The sequence below is a fragment of the Rhinolophus ferrumequinum genome, chromosome 9, assembly GCF_004115265.2.
Source record: "Rhinolophus ferrumequinum isolate MPI-CBG mRhiFer1 chromosome 9, mRhiFer1_v1.p, whole genome shotgun sequence".
Classification (NCBI taxonomy): domain Eukaryota; kingdom Metazoa; phylum Chordata; class Mammalia; order Chiroptera; family Rhinolophidae; genus Rhinolophus; species Rhinolophus ferrumequinum.
This window is the reverse complement of record NC_046292.1, coordinates 77,062,710-77,084,144: the sequence shown is the minus strand read 5'-3', so window position 1 is coordinate 77,084,144 and position 21,435 is coordinate 77,062,710. Positions and strand designations below refer to the sequence as shown.

Sequence of the window (21,435 nt, the reverse complement as noted above, 5' to 3'; positions counted from 1 at the left end):
CTCCAATTGGTCTTTGAAGGATCGAATCCATTCTGCTACCCAAATATATTACCATATTTTGCCGTGTATAATGCGCTCCCATGTATAACGTACACCCAAGTTTTTGGCCCAAACTTTCAGGAAAAAAAATTATTTTATTTAATTTTTTAATTCAAATTTTTATTCGTTTACATTTAGGTACTTGTTTTTTGTATTACAAAGGAATTTTAGCATTTATTTTTTAACATTATGGTACAAGAAATTTTATGTAACAACAACAAAACACAAGAACAGATACAAGGTACAAGAAATTTTATGTACCAGTAACAAATTTACGATATTTACACATCATAGAAGACCACAAACTCTTCGTCGTTGCAAGTCATTGCAAGTTCGTTGCAAATTCAACAAAATCAATTATCATATTTCAGGGTATTATTTTGCATATGGATATCATTATTGATTTCTAGAGCTACACTTTTAACTCATAAGCATAAATAAAATAATTTAAAACATTTATATAGATACAGAATTAGTACTACCCATGTATAATGTGCATCCTTATTTTTCCCTCACAAATTTGGGCAAAAAAAAGTGTGCATTATACACGGCAAAACACGGAACTCTCCTAAAAGCCATTAAGAAGCTAGTTTGCTCGCACCTGGATTTCAAACAGCCTGGTTCCATGAACTCTGCTCTAATTATATTAAAGAAAGAGACGTCAAGGACATTCAAATCTCAAATCAAAGACCGTGACCTTCTGGGGAAACCCTAATTACCTAAAAGCATCTTAGCTGTTATGTGCTTAAGTGGTTCCCCTGCTACCCCCCATTCATATGTTGAAGTAAGTCCTAACCCCAGTACCTCAGATCATTTGTCTTTAAAGAGGTAATTAAGTTACAATAAAGTTGTTAGGGTAGAACCTAATCCAATATGACAGGTGTCTTGATAAGAAAAGAGCTTAGAGCGCGCACAGAGGGATGACCATGTAAAGACACAGGAGAGAGGACAGCCGTTTACAGCCAAGGAGAGAGGCCTCGGAAGAAACCAGCCCAACCCACACCTTCATTTCAGACTTCTAGCCGCCAGGACTGTAAGAAAACAAAGTTCTGTTATTTGAGCCATCCAGTCTATGGTACTTTACTACAGCAGCCCTAGCAAACTAGTACATTTGCTTTTTGCTTTGATGCTCAATTCAGCAGACATTCACCTCACATGTGATTTAGAAAAAGATGGGTTGTACATACGATTCATTAGGACCATTATTATTGGAAATGTTGGCACATGGGCAAGCCCATGGTAAGAATTAGAAGGCCTTGCCATAGGTACTAAATTATTTGTCTTTACACTCGGGGATGCAAGGCATTCTCTATCAATATACACATTTCTGTTCACTGAATGCAGATTATGCCACCAGCAGAACAACCTGCAGCCCACCTAGGTTTCAATTTGGTGCTGTCATTTAATTAGCTGTTCAATCTCAGATGCAGACCCAGGACAGGGGGCTGCCCTGTGTCTCTCTGGATTCAGTATGACCCTAAATTTGAGCCCCACCCTACCCCGAAAATGAGTACCGACCTCATAAGGTTGTGGTAAAGATTAAATGAGATAACACATTTCAGACCAGACACTGGCTGAGCAGCTCTTCCAGCACATACTGGAGGCCTATCAGCCTTGGTGATGAGATTTATCAAAAACAACCAAAGCCCTCATCTCTTATGTACTGTCTTTGGGAGCTGGACAGTAAATTTAAAACCTACAGTAAAGCAGGAAATCATAAAAACTGATGCTTGTACTTTTAAACATTTTTATGTTAATGTATACCACATAAAAGTACATTCATTCACCCATCCTTAGATGTGAGGCAAAGGCTATTTCTCTGAGAATCATCCGCTGAATGGAGGTCTAGTTTTCTTTTCTATGTAAACTATACCACGGTGCACTAACAATTTTCAGTTTCTGTTTTCTTAAAGAGGATTAAGAACTAAAAGATCTTTAAAAAACAATACGAGTGCAGAAGCCTCTTATACGTTGATAATCCCCCCTCCTTCCTGTACTTAATTCAACTGCAATACTTTTTTAGTGCAGTGGGTCTCAAATGTCAGCATACTTAAGAATCACCTGGAGAGTTTGGTAAAACAGATTTCTGGGTCTTAGCCCCAGAGGTGCTAATCCAGCAGGCCTAGGGTGGGGCCCAAGAAGCTGCATTTTTAACAAGTTCCCAGAAGACGCTGAAGCTGCTGGTGTGATAACCACACTTTGAGAACTCACCTGCCTGATCCTGTCTTTCAGAGATAGTACATCTTTCTGCGTTTGGCTTTCAGCAATTTACATAGTATTTAATTAAATTCCATAACTTAAGGACAAATAGTACTGGAGCCTACAACTCCACTGGGAGGGGTAGAAGTGCCAGGGGATCCCACTGGGATGTCCATGGACATCGGCTGACATGTTACAGAAAGAGCACCCACCCTTCACACATAGGAGAACAGAAGCATGAGCTAGAAATACATGCTTTTCTAATCATCACATACTTGTTAAAGGCTTTTCTCACTACTCAGCATCACAGGCTATAATTATATTACTATACAAGGTGATCGATCCAGCTTTAATTTGTGAGTATAAAAATACCCTGTTAAAAGTTCATAGGTCAGCTTTACTGCTTTTATCACTGTCGCCTTCTGAGAAATCACATGGCAATTTGTGATTCAAGACTTTTGTGACTTTAACTTTCTTTTAAAACCTCACCCTATTTCTAGAAGTTTCAGTTGATCCATATACACTGGAGTCCTTCAGATGCAGACCCAGGACAGGGGGCTGCCTTGTGTCTCTCTGGATTCAGTATGACCCAAACCTGTTTTCATTCAATAAAACAACAAACATATATGCTAGAACAAATTACCACCCCCCTACATCTTTTGGATATCCAGCTGCACTGATAAACCAAGAAGAGAACAACCAATTGTGAAAACCAAGAAGAGAGTAATCAATTGTGACAGCTTGTCAAGACCGCCCACAAAAGATTCATCTCCAGTTGAACACATATAAACCAGAGGCCACGGACAAAGCCACCACCTGTGGTCTTACTCCTCCCAAAACACAGGGACCCTGGAAGGCAGCAGAACCCTGAAGCCGTAAAAAACACAATAGAAATTCCAGCTCACTTTCACTTCCAAAATCTACAGAAAACCTAACTTATTCATAAAATAAATATCCCATGATTTTTGTATCTGATTTGTTGTATGCTTGTTTCTTTTCTCTATCAAAAGAAATGAAATCTATAAGGACCAGGGGAAAAAAAGGGAACTATCATTATTAGCAAATAATGTGACTGTCTATAAAGAAAGTCCAAAACCTGCAAAGAGATATCAGAATTAATGAAAATTAGCAAGTTACTGCCTATAAAAATGAGCATATACTAATGCCAATGGCATTATTCTAAGCTACAACAAAAAGCTCAGAAATGCCATTTAAAATGACCCCTTGTGGTATATTCACACAATTGAATACTACACAACGAGAATGACAATCTACGACTACAACTAGATGACAAAAATAACACTGAGTAAAAGAAGCCAGATATAGAATACATACTCTATGATTCATTTACATAAAGTACAAAAACAGGCCAAACTGACCCACGCTTTTGGAAGTTCAGACAGTGGCGGCCCTTGGGGGAATGGCCGTAATGGGGAACTAACAGGAGGGGGGTTTCTAGAGAACTGCTAATGTTCTGTTTGATCTGGGTGCTCGTATTTAGTTTTAAAATTCAGCAAGCTGTACATTTATATATACACATATATATGAAAATGCATACATCATATTCTTTATGTCAATAAAAAAGTTTTTAAAACCACTTACAATAGCAAAAAAAAAAAATCTTAAGTATCTAGGCCTAGACACAAATCTAACAGAGGATTCATTTTTAAGGAGATACACCATTTTCTCAGGTTAGAAAATTCAATACTGTAAAGATGTCAGTTCTTTCCACATTGAGCTGTACGTCCAGGGCAATCACAACACAGTTTTTCAATGGAAATCTTTAAGCAGGATCAAGCTACCCCTAAAGCAGAACAAACTTGCCCTGTAGTTATCAGTAAAGCAGAGGATGTGGTATGCCTCAGGGATGGGCAAACAGGACGCTGAAACAGAATCGAGAGCTGAGAAAGTGATCCTCAGTTATCTGGAAACCTTATATGCGAGAACTAGTATCACAGATAAGTGATGAAAGGCTGGACTATTCCATAAACAGTGCTGGGGCAATAGGTTATCTATATGGAGGGAAAATGAATCCCTACCTCATACCATATTTTTAAAAACTAATGCTAAGGATTTAAATGTGAAATGCAAAAGTTTAAAATGTGTAGACGAAAATACAAGAGAGTACTTTTATGACCTTTGGGTCGTGAAGGACTTTTTAAAACAGAGACTTAAGACATTAACCTTAAATAAAAGTAACGGGTAGATTTGAGTATTTTTAAAACTAGAACTTCTGATAATCAACAGAAATTAAAACCAAGTAAAAAGAGAAACCACAATCTGGGAAAAAATATTTGCATATGACTAAAGAGTAATATGCACAGTATGTGAATAATTCCTAGTAATCAATTAGAAAAAGGCAAAAAAAATAAATAAATAAAATAAGCAAAATGGGCCAAAAAATGAGCAGGCACTTTGCAAAAGAAAGCAAATAGCCAACGAATATGTGAAAAGATGTTCAATATTACTAGTTATGAGGGAAATGCAAATTATGAGATAGCATTTCATGTGCTCCAAACTGAAAGAAAACTTTAAAGTCTGACAATATTAAGTATTATCACCATAAGTAGCATCATTATCATATACTAATGGTGGTCCAGTATCCACTTTGGAACACAATTTTACATACATATAGTAAAGTTTAACCTGAACATATCCTACAATCCAGCAATCCCAATGTGCAAAGCAGCACTGTTTATAAAAGCGCAACCCTGGAAACTACCCAAATGTCCATGAACGATGAAAGGATATAGTGTATTCATGCAACGGATTTACCACACAACAGCAAAAGTGAATAAAGTGCAGCTCCACGCATCAACAAAGATAAATGAATCTCAAAAACAAAAGTGACTACGGAGGTGGTTGCACAACTCTATATATTTACCAAAGCTCACCAAACTGTTCACTTAAATGGGTACATTTTATTACATCTACATTGTACCCCAAAAAAGCTATCCTCCCTGCAAAAAAGTTGAGCAAATAAAGTGTGTGTGGGGGGGGGTGGGGGGGTGTACAAAGAGTATCGTTCCCTTTACAAAAAGACCAAAAACAGGCAAACATAAAATTAAATGCAATTAAATTACAAAGAAAATTAAGGGTAAGAAACACACAAAATTCAAAATAGTAATTTCCTTTCAGGGGCCATGAAAAGGAATGGAATTGGGAAAGTCACACAAGGGGCTTCAAAATGAGTACAAACTGGGTAGTGATAGAAGGTATTTATGGTTTTTCTTAAGTGTTAAAACCAAATATACAAATACTGTACGCCTTTATTATACATGTAATGTTTCAAAAAATTTTTTAAATAGAGGTAATTTAAATATCTCTATTTTAAAGACATCAATGGAAAAAACAAATTTGTTTTAGCAAAATTTGATAACAAATATAATTAAGGCTACTGTTTTGCTTTCAGGTTCCTCCTTAACTTCAAAATTTCAAAACTTTGTTAAAAGAGACTAAAAACTCAGCACAGGAAACATTTCATACTGAGAGCACACTTTCTATGCCTCAATCCTAGTCTGATAATTTTTGATGGTAATGAGTCACATAACTGGGTTACCTGCTCCCTCCTACTGGTCTCAGACCAGAGGTGCTGGAATGAAGAAGCATCAGGACAGGCTTAAATTCATTATTAAAGTGCCCCGGGCTAAAATTAATTCTCATTGAGTAGCCAAGTGGTTTCATATAGCACCAAACGTAGTAGTGGCACTTTCAGAGAGGACACTGTAGATTCACAAATTTCTGTTTAAAAAGAGTATCATTTTCTTTGGGAAATAAAAAAATACAAGGAGTCACTGTCTCCCAACTTTGAAAACAATGACAGAAATCAATTCACTCTCTCAGCACTGCAAATTTTCAAAAATAAAATAAGTTATGCTGCATGAATATTGAAGGAAATGCTTTTGTTCCAAAACCTGACACATGTATTCTATCCCAAGCGCCCTTTTCCAATATAGCAGGACTGTGCAATAGCGGGACAACATAAGCTCTTTGAAAGCAAAACCTACACTTTAACAGATACTTTCCAACTAAACAAGCTTCTTGCTTTACAATCTTATATTCAATATGAACACACAAGACAAATGTACAATGTACGACATGACCTCAGGAAAAACAAGACCAGATGAGATGGAGCGAATGCCATCTCAAAGGACGTGCAGAAACTCACCCACCACTATACATCACAGCTCATTAGAAATTTACATTAGCTTTCTCTGGGTCAAAAAGGCACTTGGCATTAAGAAAAAAAAAATTTTATCATGCCCTCGTTTGCCATAAGTATAAATCTTTTAGAGAAGTCACCAGAGTGTACCATAGTTCATTGATAAGTTAATTACTAGTGAGGCAAAGCATGTGACCAAAGGCTTTGGGGAAGGCTCTGCTTAGTATTTATTATAGTAACCACAAAAGCCTTCCTGCTATGAATTACAGTCACCCACAACATTTTAATTCTGGCTACTGAGCGATTAGAGAAGTACCAGGCAGCTGCTGATATATTTCACCACTTTAGTATAAGCAACTGTGACAGTCTGGAGACCTCGCCTATATAAGGGGTCTCTAAATGCATTTTGTTGTTATTGCGGGTCTCCTAAGGAGGGGAAAGCAGTTAGGATAGAAAAAGAAAAACATGCTTCTAAACACAGCCATAAAATATCCCTGACTCCAGTGTTCTTAATTTTCTAGAGTTGTAAAAACCTTTGAAATTCTGATCAAAGAAAGATATGAATGTTCACCCTTGGAAATTACACATGCATCCACAAACACATCATTTTACATTTAATTTCAGGGGCTCACTGACCCCGGTTTAAAATGCCCTGTACTACACATATTGTCATAATACTGTATACAAGGTTTAAAAGAAATTGCCATCTCAAGCTTTCATGTCCAAAGAATGACAAATTAAGAGGCGAGGCCAAAACTAAACAGTTAAGAGATAACAAGTATACTACTGGTGGACTTGAACAGTAAGAATTATAAAAAGGTTTTCATGTTAATAAAATTCACTGGTTAACTAATATGACACACTCCCACAAAATGCAGTCACAAACTTACTTCAGTTAGTTCCCTTTTTCCCAAAGACTTGCACTAAAACAATTATTAATTACAACCAATTTGCTGGGCACACACAATGCAAGGGTCTGTTGAAGACAAAAACTATTGACCCAAATAGCTTTCCTAGGATATAGTCTGTAGCATACTGCTCTAATTGTTTAACTTAATCCTTGTTCTTTTATAAATACTTGTTCAAATGTAAATTACATCTGGCAGAGGCTCAGAGTGTGGCATATCTGATCTTTTCTGTTGATCAGCATAAATACAAATTACAAATCTCTACTTCCTAACATAATAAGGAAAAGAAGAGCTGAGAGCAACCTGATTCAATTCTAACCAGAGGGGATTTGAACAAATCTGAGTGCAAACTTTATTTTTGATTAGAGAAAGAGAAGATTAAAAATATAATTACTCAAATACATGTGATGTTACAAAAAGGTTTATTAATGGATTATAAAACAAAGCAGTGTAATTATGGTTTTCATTGGTCAAATTTACCTTCTTAAACTCTTTAGGACCAACACAGAGTAGACCATATGTACACAAACACACATTCCTTTCTTATACCCTATTTTCTGGATGACTGCTCCATGGAATTTTAACAAAAGCATTATTTATTCAACAGTTGAGCATCTAACAAACTTACAAAGCAATAAAGACCTCTCAATCTTAGGAATTTATCTGTATTTGCCTAATAATCCTCAAAAACACTTTTAATCATACTTAAACAAATCCAAATGAAACATTTAAAAAATACTTACAGATCAGAAATATCTCTCACCCACCCACCTAGAAAAACTTCTATTACTGAGGGACTTTAAAATGGTTCTTAATTTTGACTTACAGAATACAATGCTGTTGGCTGTGAATGACTAATGCGTGGGTCACCACAAGTCACTAAGGAGCTGCATTCTCCTGACCATCCGTTTTACATGTCTGCTCTGTGCAATTCACTCCATGCTTCAATTTTTTTTAGTAACAGCTTTATTGAGATATAATCCACATACCATGCAATCCACCCATATAAAGTGTACAATTCAATGATTTTTAGTATGTTCACAGAGTTGTATAGTCATCACCACAATTAATTGTAGAACATGCTCAACACCCAAAAAGAAACCCCAGACCCACTGGCTGTCACTCCCCCATTTTCCCCAAGTCCCCCCAGGCCTAGGCAACCACCACCCTACTTTCTATCTCTATGAATTTGCTCGTTCTGTACATTTCACATGAATGGAATCATACAACACGTGGTCCCTAATGACTAGCTTATTTCACTTAGCATGTTTTAAACGTTCATCCATGTTGTAGCATATAATAGCCCTTCATTCCTTTATTGCGCAGAATAATATTCCACTGTATGGACGTAACACATTTTCTTTATCTAGTCATCAGTTGATGGACATTTGAGGCCTCATTTTCATCAAATCTTTTTTCTTAAAAGACATATTTTAGCCTTCCAAAAATATTTTTATGTACAACTTTTTTAGAAGCAAGTTGGCAGTTTATATTTAAAATTTAAGTGCTCATATTCTTTTCCCGATTGAATCCACAAACCATGCAATCCACCCATACAAAGTGCACAATTCAAGGATTTTTAGTATGTTCACCGAGTTATATAGTCATCACCACCATTACATAATTTATATTAAGAAAAAAATTACTGAAGAAGGCAAAGTATAGAATAATGCTCACTGGAACATTGTTTATAGTGAAAAGTCATCCATCAATACCCATCAATATATCCACCAATAGGGGACTGAGTAAGTAAGTTATCATTCATCCATATAATAAAACAAAGTTAAAAAAAGAAATGTAGTTAAAAAGAACAAGGTAACCTCATATGGATTCACATGGGAAGAAAGGCATGATTCTGTTAAGTTAAAAATCAGGTTAGAGTACAGTTCATATAGATGACCTTATTTATGTAAAATTACATGCACATACATATATACACAGGTGCCTGAATACATACTATATTCTCTCTCTATCTCAAAAGATACACTCCAACTTTTAAAAATGATTGCCCTAAGGAAGTGAAAGGGAAGGAAGGGGAGTTCTTGTTCTTTGAAGACACGATGTGTACGGAGTATCTAACAGCCAGATAAGAGTTTTTTCCTTCCTGTTCACACTTTCATGACGCTTACCATCACAGTGGCTTCACACACGTTCAAAAAACTTTAAAAGAACACTCTAATGAGCTGTTGGGCCAGTCTTCCTCCAGGAAACATTCACAGAGAACATTTTCGATAGTCAAATGTCTCTCAAAGCTGTCACTAAACCCTGCTCTTGAAGCAGCCTTCTGTCCAATAACCTGACACAGAAATAGAAAGCTCTTCATATAATAGACAACTGCCTCTACAAGCCGTTAAGCTTTCATCTAGTTACAACTATACCTTGTGTACAATAAGGTATTTAACCAAAGAATAATCACCAACCACTCTAATCAATTGTAATGTCTTCACTGACATTAATTTCATCTACTATTTCCAGATGACCAACCTAAATTCCTCAAAAGATACTGACTGAAGTGCCTTGCAAAATCTCTTCCCCGAAAAATTTTATCTCTGGACCACCATTCCTCTTAGCAGAAATGTTTTTTTATAATTGCTGTTTAAGAACAACTGTATCTGCCTAGGGTGTTCTACATAGTACAAATCTAACTCTATATCTGGTGAAAACTAGATACAACAGACTTCTTAGTACCTGAAGTAAAATGTCTACAAATGTCCCAATACATGGTTTGTTGCTTATAACACTGGTTCTCAAGCTATTAATAGACTATTCTCTATAAATGTAGTACAGCTGTTACTTGAATTTTGAGAGGCAAAGTGTTCACCAATTGGGTATTCTAACTGCAATATACTTTTTCCCATCAACTACCCGTTATATTTTAAATTGGAAAAGTTTGTCCAATTTGTTCCTCTTCACCTTGAATGTATAATGTGATATTTTCAATTAATTCCTGGTGTGTGACTTATTCTTATACTTTAATTTCATGTACTCCATCTAATCCACTTTCATGGTTTCAATCGTACAAATGCTAAACTGATTTTCATCCACTATTTTCTTGAATGTATAAAAATCCAATTACAAAATTATTTTGACAATGCTAACGTTTTGTGTTATTTCTATATAAAAAATTACTATGTTGGTAGGCTAGCTACAAGTCACTGTTTAAGGAGCTACATACACCTGATCATTCATTCAATACGTACTGTAAGGCTTCGTGCTACATACACAATGACTAGCAAAACTGGCAGGATGCCTGAAGCTTCGTGCGAGCTTCTGGAGCTTCCAGAGACATTCTCATTTCTGTTTAGAGAGCCTGCACAGAAAACTCAATGACACCCACACAAAACCATGCATTTTATGTATATTTGCAAATGGCTCTTTATTAATTGAGCTACATCATGTTTGGGAGCCGCAATGTAAAAGGAATTTTATAAAATATTCAGTTGCCACTAAAAATAAAATTCTCGGAATACCAGATGTTTCTCTGTATGAACACATCCGAGTTAGGAGCTAGAAAGCAGGAGAGGAAAGAATGTTTTATTCTTAGAAAAATAAACTGGCCAGAAACAGGCAGTCACTGTAAACAACCCTCAAACAAGATGATCTCAGTACCTTCTTCTACACCAGTAGCTTTCTCCCCAACAAGTAGAGATGTATCCTGCCTGAAGTAGGGAGGACCCCTCTTCAAACAGGACAGATCATTTTCAATTACGTTTGTTAAATCTCCATATTAACCAAAAAATAAACATGAAAATCAGGGACATCTAATGGTAGATTTCCTCATGCAATTAAAAGCTCTCAGTTCCCACCAACCAACATGCTCTCCCCAAGAGGATATGGTCCGCGTCTAGAAACATGCATTCGTTTTGAATGGCATTTGTGATTACCCAACCAGTAGAGAAACTTTAGGAGTTAAAAGTTGCCAACATGGTAGACTCATTAAGAAAAAAACATGAGTCAATAAGAAATTAAAAATAAAAAAATGTTCATGAGTGGGGAGCCATGAAAAATAATTTGGGATTTTGCTTTGACTGAGAACACCAATGGATCAACTTCTGGGCACCAATGTTTGTTGACTAAACTTAACAAATTAATAATAACTGAAAATAACAGGGTTAACCTTCAAAACCAAGTCATCTTTGTTAAGCAAAACTCTCCCACAAGCAACATTTTTCGTTCTAATAACCTAAATATTCACTTATGAATGTGATCAGGCTGGCCAACAAATCAGTGACTATTTTAGAGTAATAGCCTTCAAGACTATTACATGACAGGATAGTCTTGTATCAATTATAGTTGGTGAGAGGTTACAGAGCTCCGCCCCCTTCCTTTCCACAGAGGCTATCTGAGAATACCATCTCTCAGAGAGATGTGAGATTTTTAAGTTGATCCAAAAGAGCCACAGTTTTAAATGGTTGATAAATACTTCTGATGTCATTCTTCAGGAGAGAAATGTTCTCTTCAAAAGAGTAAGTAAAGAATTCTCAGGAGAATAAGAGAAAGTAAAGAACTGTGATGGAATTGTGGTGTCCATCATAGAGTAGTACAGAGAAACGGCAAAGTAAACTCGAAAGGAGCTGGGAAGAAAGCCCCCATGGAGCTCCCCACTGAGGACAGAACTCGGGATACATACCACCAATTCCTTCCCTGTGCTGGCCAGTGCCCTCCCACACTAGACATCTATGAAGCTGCAAAGTAAAAGAAACTAAACCCTTTCAAGAAGCTTACCATGTAACTCAGTGTTTTTTTTAAATGACAAAACAGCAAATAAGCAAGTTCATGATGACATGATCAAAATTATCTAAATAATGTTGAGGGGGTTGAAGTTAAGACAAGTGTCAGAGAAAGATGCTCAGAGGAGGATGCAGTTTGAATCATCGACAAGGAACTAATAATGAAGGTGAGTTTGTGGAGAGGAGGATAAAAAAGCATTTTAAACTGGAGAAACTAAGCAAGTGAGAACTTGGGTGTGCAACTCAGTGAGATCTGGGCATGGCAAGGGGATGGGCTTTGCTGGAGTGGGGGACAGGGGGTGATAAGGAGCGGGGACCACCACGGTGGGAGGGAGCAACTGATGTGGAGCAAATTATTAAGCAAGTTGCTAAGCAACTGATATAAAGCAAGTTATGAAGATGTGAGCTAAACCAAGCCCCAGCAAGGACGTCGGGACCTCAAACGACCACACAATCGGCCCAACACGCACCAAGCTTATTTTAAGCTCTCTTTATACTATCCCTGAATTAGGCCAGACCATGAAAGGCAAACTGCACTTATAATATTTTACCAACTGACTACCATAAATTAATCAGACAAAACAGACTAATCAAAACGACTGTATTTAAATTTCTGGGGATCTAATGCACAACATGGTGATTATAGTTAAAAATACTGCATTATTAATATACACTTGAAAGTAACTCAGAGAGGAGATCTTAAATGTTCTCACCACAAAAAAGAAATGGTAATTATGTGATGTGATGGAGTATTTGCCAAAGCTATGGTGGTGATTATTTTGCAATACATAAATGTATCAAATCAACATCACGTGTACCTTAAACTTACACAATGTTACATGTCAATTACACCTCAATAAAATTAGGGGGAAGGGAGTGACTATGGTAGAGAGTGTTAAGGATCTTGTTCACTAAATGACACTGTAAGAGGATAAGGACATGTTTCATCCAGGACTTAGTAACAAGAATGGCTATGTTCTTTTGAGCAATTGGTTTGTCTTCTTGCTATAGACAATCATAACTGATAGTGTTTTCCTCTTTGCACGGGTTTCTAGGGTCCTCCAGTCAAAAAGGAGGTCTACCTCCAGCAACTAGAAGTTACCGTGTACACTGGCTGTCTTACCTGTGTTTCAAATGACCTCTCTTATTCTCCCTTCACCCTGGATGTCCTCCCTCTAAGCCCCTCTGCTCCAGTCTGTGTTCTGGATCACTCAGCCTATGGTTGGTGAGACTGTCTTTCAATCACATTTTAGAATTAGGATATATCTTACAATCAAGGTTTAATGGCTCAATTAGTAACAGTTTTTCTTCCTTTTGTAGCACCCAAACACCAATACGTCTTCATAACCGATAACATTTTAGATTCAGTGAAAATATGGCAATAAATTGAAGAACAGGCTTGAAGTAGCTATAACAGGTCAAGTTTTTCCTGCATAGGCTGAGACACAGGAGAGAAGCAAGCAGGAAACCACAAAAGAGGCCACAAAAGAGTACAGACCAGGGAAGATTTGTGACAGCACCTGGCAACAGAGGCAAAAAAACAGAGGACACAGGCCGCAGAGGTGAACACAGCTAGGAAGAGGCAGGAGCCAGAAAGGCGTGGCGGGGGAGGGCAGAGCTGGACACAGCCATCTGTCCACTGGCCCCACCCTGGGGCACAGCTGATGCTGGTGTGGGCGCAGCATGTGTGTTTGCCCGAAGCTAGAGGTCACCCACAGGCACACACTCGGCCACAGAATGGGCACGACGGTTTTGTGTATTCTGACCTGACAAATTCCCCATGGTTCTCTCTCTCACTCTCCTTGCAGCTTCTAGATGTTGGACGTATAACACAGCCAATCAATACTTTTCCTTTCAACTGGAATTATCCTCATGCTTGACTCAAATTTGATTTCTCCAATTAGTCCTGGCTTATTAATGACAATACAGTGAGTAGAACCAAGCTCAAAGTATCAGCCAGCCCCGAAGTGTCTTACATATATGCATGATTCAATTATTTAAACTGCAGGTCTGTCTGTCCTCTCTCCTACTGCACGTCAAGTTCAGAAGGACAATCACTTACCCTGTATAGTAAAATTACATAAGCACTGGGTGTAGACATCAAAGGATTTTTGCTTCCCTTTGCTGCCCACTAGAATGGGGCAGAGGGAGTGTAACAGTGGCATGTGAAATAACATAGGGAGAGAAGACTCTACAGTATGAAAATTATATATTACCAGTGACTGCTGAAGGGTCCAAGAGAAGTATTTGGGTGATGGCAATGTTCTATATCGTAATGGTGGTGGTTACAGAGGTGTACGCAATCATAAAACTTAAGAAGGTATACACTTAAAATGGATGTGTTTTGTTGTAGGTAAATTATACCTCAATAAAGTTGATTTTAAAGAATACTATCCAGGAACCAATTCAGTTCCGAGTAAATCAGCTCCATGAACTCTGTTCCTTCTCCTTTAGCTGTTCATATTGCAGCTACTTAATTTTTACAAAATGCATTCACAGAATGGTAGACAAAAGGAAAATGATACTCAAATAAGTCCAATTTTCTACTTTTAAGAAGCTAGGATCACTTATTGGCCTAAAAGGATGTTTTATAAAATCTTATTTTAGTCGACATCAGGAAACTGTACCTTATACCCTATTGCCCTCAAATGTAGAAAAAGCAAAGAAAATAAAAAGTACTGAACCTAATCTTTAGTTAAAGAACCAGTAAATCAAATTCATAAAAACAGTGGAAAATTTCAGTGTTACACTGAGGAGGAAACCATAAGTGGAATGCTGTCAAATGATAAACTTGATGCTGCTTTCTTGAAGAGAAACCCAGAAGTTTTAAGATTTTTTTTCTTGTAATAATATGTAAAATTAGACGAAAATGACACTAGCCTGGCAAATTTTTCATGGGTTTAGGTTATTGCCATCTGTGGAGCTTCCAAGTTGGCTTGATGTTATACCAGATAAAGCCACAAAGCCATAGAAACCATCCAAAACTTGACCATCTGAGAATAACATTCAAATATTAAAAATCATAGGTGGAGAACAATAAGGCTTTTGATCTATTTGATTAAAATCTTCTAAAGACCATTTTATTGGCCAATATGTCAACCATCATTGAGAGAAACTCATAGTTCAGACATAGAAACTGGTTCTCTAGTCCTTACGAAATTTCACATAGCTTTTACTGAGTCAAAAGTTCCATTCTCTTTTTAGAAGCAGGAAGGGAGAAAATATATTACAAGTGACTCAAAACAAAGTAATTTAACTGCTTCATTAGTGAGATATTTTCAGAGCACAGCCGCTGAAGATATTGGGGATATTAAAACTTATTCCTTATCCAGTAGCTTTATTATCATGGTTGATATTGACCTTGTTGTTTTATTTTAGATTTATCTTTGTGGTAAGATACATTAATTAGCTCCAGTCATCATTTTAAATTGAGGAATGACCACATGCTCATCAAATTAAAAAGAAGTACAATATTGGGCTAAAAAACTTTCAAATAGGTAAGTATCAGTTAAAATGAAAATTATCAATGTCAACTCATAAAAATTGTGTGTATATACTTTAATTCTCTCCCTAAAGTGGCCTAACACAGCAACTTTAGTATCCGTAAAAGATGACTTGGTTTACCTCTTAGAATTAGAATTTGTCTCTAATGTTCTTTTCCACAAAGTGGAACAATAAGTATTCATTTTTCTGGAACATATTTTTTTACCAGTGATCAAGTACACTTTCAAAAGTTTTGAAGAGCAGCTGAAAGAACACCATTAAGATTCTCACTGGTCAAGATGTGACACTTTGAGCATTCACAAAAGAAGAAGGGTGTGAATAACAAATGTCTACTAAATCTAATCCAAATACGACACAAGGCTTGTCGTTTCAACACAGGTGAGGCATAGATTCGCTTGACTACGTCCTCCCCGTCTGCTAATCCCGAGACATTCTATCAGTATTGTAGTTCTTATCATCATTATGCATCACACTACTTTATCCTCCCTCTGTCTAAGGTTCTTCTTACTGCATTAACAGTAATAATAACAGACTAACAAAACATAGCTGACGCATTATTTACCACGTGCTGGAAATTATTCTAAGTGCTTTCTCTCATTTACACACAGTTGGAAGGTAAGGCCCAGTGACATTAAGCAGCTCGCTCAAGATCACTCAGCTAAGAAATGCAGCTGCCAAGATTCACACCCAGGGAGCCTAGACTCCGGGACTCGTGCTCCTCGCACTGCTTTATCAACAGGCCAGGAAAACTCTAAACACGCCAGCGGGACTGCTCTTAGCTTAGTGGACATTCTATCCCCTGTTAGTACTGTGCACACTTTCTCAGGGGGAAGGTCGACTGAGGAGGGGAAAACTTTGGTGAAGGGAGACATTAAAGATAAAGCAAAACCAAAGCCAAAAAAAACACGTCAGTGAGATAGAACTCTGACTTGGACCAATGCTTCGCTGAATTTAGTATTCTAAATTTTTAGACAGTGTGACAGCTGAGAGGCCGTATGCATTGCTGTGTTTTCATAACCTTAACAAGTTAAGTTCTTCATCTCAACAGTCTAAAATAATATGCACAGAAAAAGAGAAATGAAGCAAAATGTTAGTAGGACGATGAGCAAATTTAATTTTATAGCTAATAGCCTACATTTTCTAAGTTGTTTAATAATGAATGGGCATCACTTTTATAACTAGGAAAAATTACGTATTAAAAAGTTACTGGAGATTTCAAAAAGGGAAGGAAGGATATATGCCTCTCATTTATTTCACCTGCGTGAGCCATGCAAAAGTTAGCTGCAAGTTCGTAAAAAGTGAGTCACAAAAAAGTGAGATACTTGGATTAAAACAACAGAAGTAGAACTGTTTTGTTTGTTATCATTTTTAAAGTGCTGTGAAGAAGGAAAGAGAGCACTCAACTGCTCAAGGACTGGAAAACTAACCTTGTCTAAGGCAGAGAAAGCCATCTGAAGCCTTTCTGGAAGGACCGTGGGCTCCAGGAGCCCGGACGCCTGGTTACGTCCAGAGTCATGAACTTCCCCACCACACAGACTGCTATGAGCAACACTTCCTAGAAGCTGCTGCCCATCTGCTCTTAGCCCGAGTCTTCTGCCTTCCTGCTCTGATTTCTGAACCAACAAGGTTCAGCCATGGGACTATGACTCCTTAATGTTTCGGAATTGTTGGGAGATATACCAAAAGTAACTTGTTAATAAGGTACTTATTAAATAAAAACTTTAATGGCTTATTTAATAAAATCTGTATAGTCAATAAAGACTGCAAGTCTGTAGTGGCTTATTAAAAATATAAATAAAAACAGATTCAAAGCTATCCCTGGAGCATGCCGTTCTCACAGGACTTCCATTCCAACGTGCGTTCTTGGACAGCAGGCTATGAGTTTCCGACCACCTTCAGTGCCCCTGGAGGACTGACATATTCCAGAGCGTCACTTGATCTGTGCATTTCAGAGTTTTAAAAACAAAAACGAAAACTGACACCTGCCACAAGGGCAAACGCAAGATGCAGCATCAACCCAACTGCCATTTAGGAACCAGACAATGACAGGTCCCTTACCCACCAGCAGAAAGAAGGGCAAGCAGGCCAGCAGCCCCTACCGCTCACACAGATGTCCCATTTACAGGCACCGGATTCCAGTATCTTCCCTTTCTTTCAACTCTGTCCCTCCACCCCTCTACCCCATGACAACCGGAGGAAAAACTTCACGTAATCTGACTCACATCAACACCAACCGAGTCGGATTGGTGTAGGGTACACCCGTCTGGGACCACACACCGCTCTGGGGCAGACAAAACCTGTGGCACTCCAGGAAGCGAAACATACCCAAGCTCATGACCGCCTCGGACGGGACTCTCTTCCCCTGGCATCGATACAGAATTTGCTGCTGAGGCTGCCGTGTAGATTGTGCAGGAACACTAAAAATGTGAACCCTGTCAAAGTCTGGGTGAACTCATGACTGAAACTCACAGACTCAAACTCAAAGTCATGACTGAACTCACAGAACCCCCAGCTGAAGCAACCTCTCATTAGGCTAAGTAGTGCTAACAGAAACGGCCTGTGTGTATCAGCCCCAGGCAGTGGTGGTCAGGGCGGTAAGGGGCCAGAACTACATTTGTACGGCCACATCCAAAAAAGCCACACGACAGTGCAGAGCTTGTCATTATGTAATAATTTAACGTGAAAATTAAAGGTCTCATAGGGCCCAGGCTAGAGGAGGCAGAACCACAAGTGACATGAGGGATACTGCCTGAGGATCAAATCCTAACGCTCCACCTACAGACTCCTGTCCCACGACACAGCTCTTCTTATGAAGTGCATGTTCGTATCTGTCATGGTATCTAGTCATAAACATCTAGAGGACACCTACTGTGTACAGCACGTGCTACTGCTGGGGGAAAGGAGCAAGGAAGAAACAGAAGGTAGATAAGACAGGGCTCTGCTCACAAGCTCTGTCCAGCAAAGGTGAGAAGCCATTTGCACAAATTCTTCAGGGATATGGATGGGTTGGTCATTATCCTCCACTCGAGTATGTGGAAACATTTACTCATTACTCCATGACTGAACTCACAGAGCCAAAATGAACGCCAAGGTATTTTACAAGTATTCTGCTTGTAAATAAGCTAAATAAAAATGAGCAAGCACACAAACATGTACAAATGCACTAACAAAATGTCCACAGGAAGCTGTGCCTCCAACCTGTAAAACATTCCAGAAACTCGTGAAGGACCAGAAGCCTGAAACAGCTTTTCACAGACCCATGGTTCCCACGGTTCCCAAGGCGTGTGGCCAGAACCCTCTGGGCAGCCTCGTCAGAGCACGCCTGCGCAGCTGTGCCTGCCCCACACGGGGATCAGCTGACCTCTAGGGTGGAGGTGGCAAGTGGGTGGTGTACCGGGACAAAGGTACCACATCATTCCCGCATGTGCTCTATCTCCTCTCCACCATCCACGGAGCTCCTCAATTGCCAATGGAGGCAAAGAAGATTGGATGGTTATTAAATAAAATGTCAAGCTCCTTCACAAGAGTCCAGTCCAATAGCAAAGCTGCAGTCCAGCCAAAAATGAGAAACAAGTGCTCTAAGTTCTGAAGATGATGTGCCCTAAAGCTCATCCTCTAAGCAGATGCAAAGCAGCACAGAGCCCTTTGAGCACTGTCTGCCACCCCAGTGAGAGCACATGTGCTGTGTGGCAGTTTCCACCTGAGGACTGGTGGCCTCCAGGCAACAGCCCCCAGAACAGGCGGCACCAGACACTGGCCAGGGCTTCTGCCCCCACTAACAATGGTCACGCAGGGACATTCACGGTTATGACTCTAGTGCCACGCAGCTCTGTGCGCTGATGTGATACCCTGCTGCGAAATGAGAAGTCTCTATTAAAGGGCCACACTATAAGCGAGAAGCCACAAGTAACTGAAGAGCATACATGAGAAACAGCTTTTCAGAAAACTGAAAATATGAGCATTCTTGTTTTTCCCCAATTTCCAGGCCCTGAAAGGCACATCAGTTCCTAAACTACAGCTTTTCTCAACTCCAGCTCACTCGCCAAAGGGCAGCTGTGAAGTCCTAAGGACACAAAGTACATCTAGGACAGCAGTGAGTCAGGAGCCTTCATGCACAGGACTGCAAGGCTCTGGCCAGCAAGCATCCTGCACCGCAAACACTAAGAAACAAAAGTACTCTAAAACGCCTCGTTCTACCCAAGGGCTTGGTGAAATAAAGGAGGAGATGCCTTTGAAAGAGGTAGCTTTCGTTTAAGTTTGTACAAGTTCAAATTCGAACAAGCGTTTTCAGTCCTCCCCCAAATACCACATTACTCGTAATCGTCCAGCTCTAAAGCAGATCAAGAACCAATGTGCTTGCATTTTCACAGCAGCCCACCTTAGGCAAACACATGTGAACAAGCTGACCTTCAGCAGCACTTATTTATTTTTGTCTTTATTCACCGCAACAGGTTGTGGCCACATGGATGGAGGAAGGGCACCAGAACGATAAGGAGAACGGATTCATGGCTTTTAAATCCGGGGCTATAATGGATTTCTGCTCAGCACTCCGGCCAGAGCCTGTCACCTACATCCCTAGAAAGACTTCACTAGATAAGAGGCTTAGGCAGATGTCCCCTGTCACTAATACCCACAGCCAGGGCTATACAGGATCCAGATGTTTAAGTCAAAGACAGCAGTAAAATTAATTTAAAAAACAAACAAACTACTACCTGGTAATTGAAGCAGGCAAACTGCTGTAAGCATGTGACTGATCTGAAATCGATTTACTTTCCAGTTGTCATTAGATCTCTCTCAGAATCCTGAAATAAAAATGCTCCTCTGCACTCAGTGTCATACCTGGAATGATACTTTGACTGGATCTGATACTTGCTGAGTAATAGCTGTCTAATAAGGAAGTCTGTCAAGTAAAAGGCTTTATCTTTCTAATTTAAAATTGAAGGTATCTAATACATGCCTCAGATACTTTAAAACATTCACCCAACCCCCGACACGTGTCTTGGCCTACTGCTGACTCCAAGGCAGCCTTGGGCAGGGGCTAGAAAGTCAAGGCCATCTGGACACTGGTGCTCCTCCTCCCACTACCCCATCCTGTTCTTTGCTTCCAGGGGTGGAACAAAGAGTGAAGCGACTAACTCAGAGAGCACCGCTGAGAGCAGGGAGAGGCAAACAGGAGAAACACACGCCTGTACTTTCCCCACTTTCGAAGCCGCAGGCCGTGAATGTTGGCCGAGATGTTTTATGTGCACAGAAAAAAAAGCTCAGCCCACACTTCATGTTCATTCATGTAAATGTACAAAGCATTTAGTACATCAAAATGTTTTATCTTCCCTTTAGTTTTACTGTATTTATGCATCCACACAAAAATGGATAAACTGACCAAAATTTCTGAGAGGGCATACATCTCTCCTTTATTAAAAAAAAGATACCACAAACATGCATGCATTTAGGTGTGCATGATATATATTTTTTTGAAAAATCTTTCAGAAAATGACAAGTAAATTCAAAGGAAACTAGAATGTTTCTATAAAATAGTGTGTGAGGAAAGGAATGCCAAAAATTAAGAGAATACCAAAAATAAGTAAGTAAATAAAAGAGAGCTCAGGGATAAAATATATTCACTTAAGGAAGGGGTGCCAGAGAACCAGATACACAAGTAAAAATATTTCTCTATTTTGAATTTTTAAGAGCCCTGAGTCCATGTCTCCAGTATGATAAACAGAACGAGAGTCACCAGCCTGGGGACTGGGGAGATCAAGTCAGTTGCCTCAATAAGAAAAAAGGAAGCGCAGAAACCCAATATCACTGAACACAGCGTGTCAGTAGCTCCGACAGTCATTTTCTCACCAGTCCATCTCTGACCAGGCAGTACATCCATCTATGAATCCCCTGT

General features: G+C 38.9%; 1 protein-coding gene across 1 annotated transcript in view; it reads right to left on the bottom strand.

The window, feature by feature from the left end:
* Window positions 1–675: 675 nt before the first annotated feature.
* The window catches only part of KIF13A (kinesin family member 13A), a 34,915-nt gene continuing 14,155 nt past the window's right edge, over window positions 676–21,435 (bottom strand). Inside the window, exon 3 of the mRNA XM_033114957.1 lies at window positions 676–1,070. Coding sequence (XP_032970848.1) covers window positions 1,058–1,070 — 13 coding nt within the window. The 3' untranslated portion in view covers window positions 676–1,057. The remainder of the gene's footprint in view (window positions 1,071–21,435) is intronic.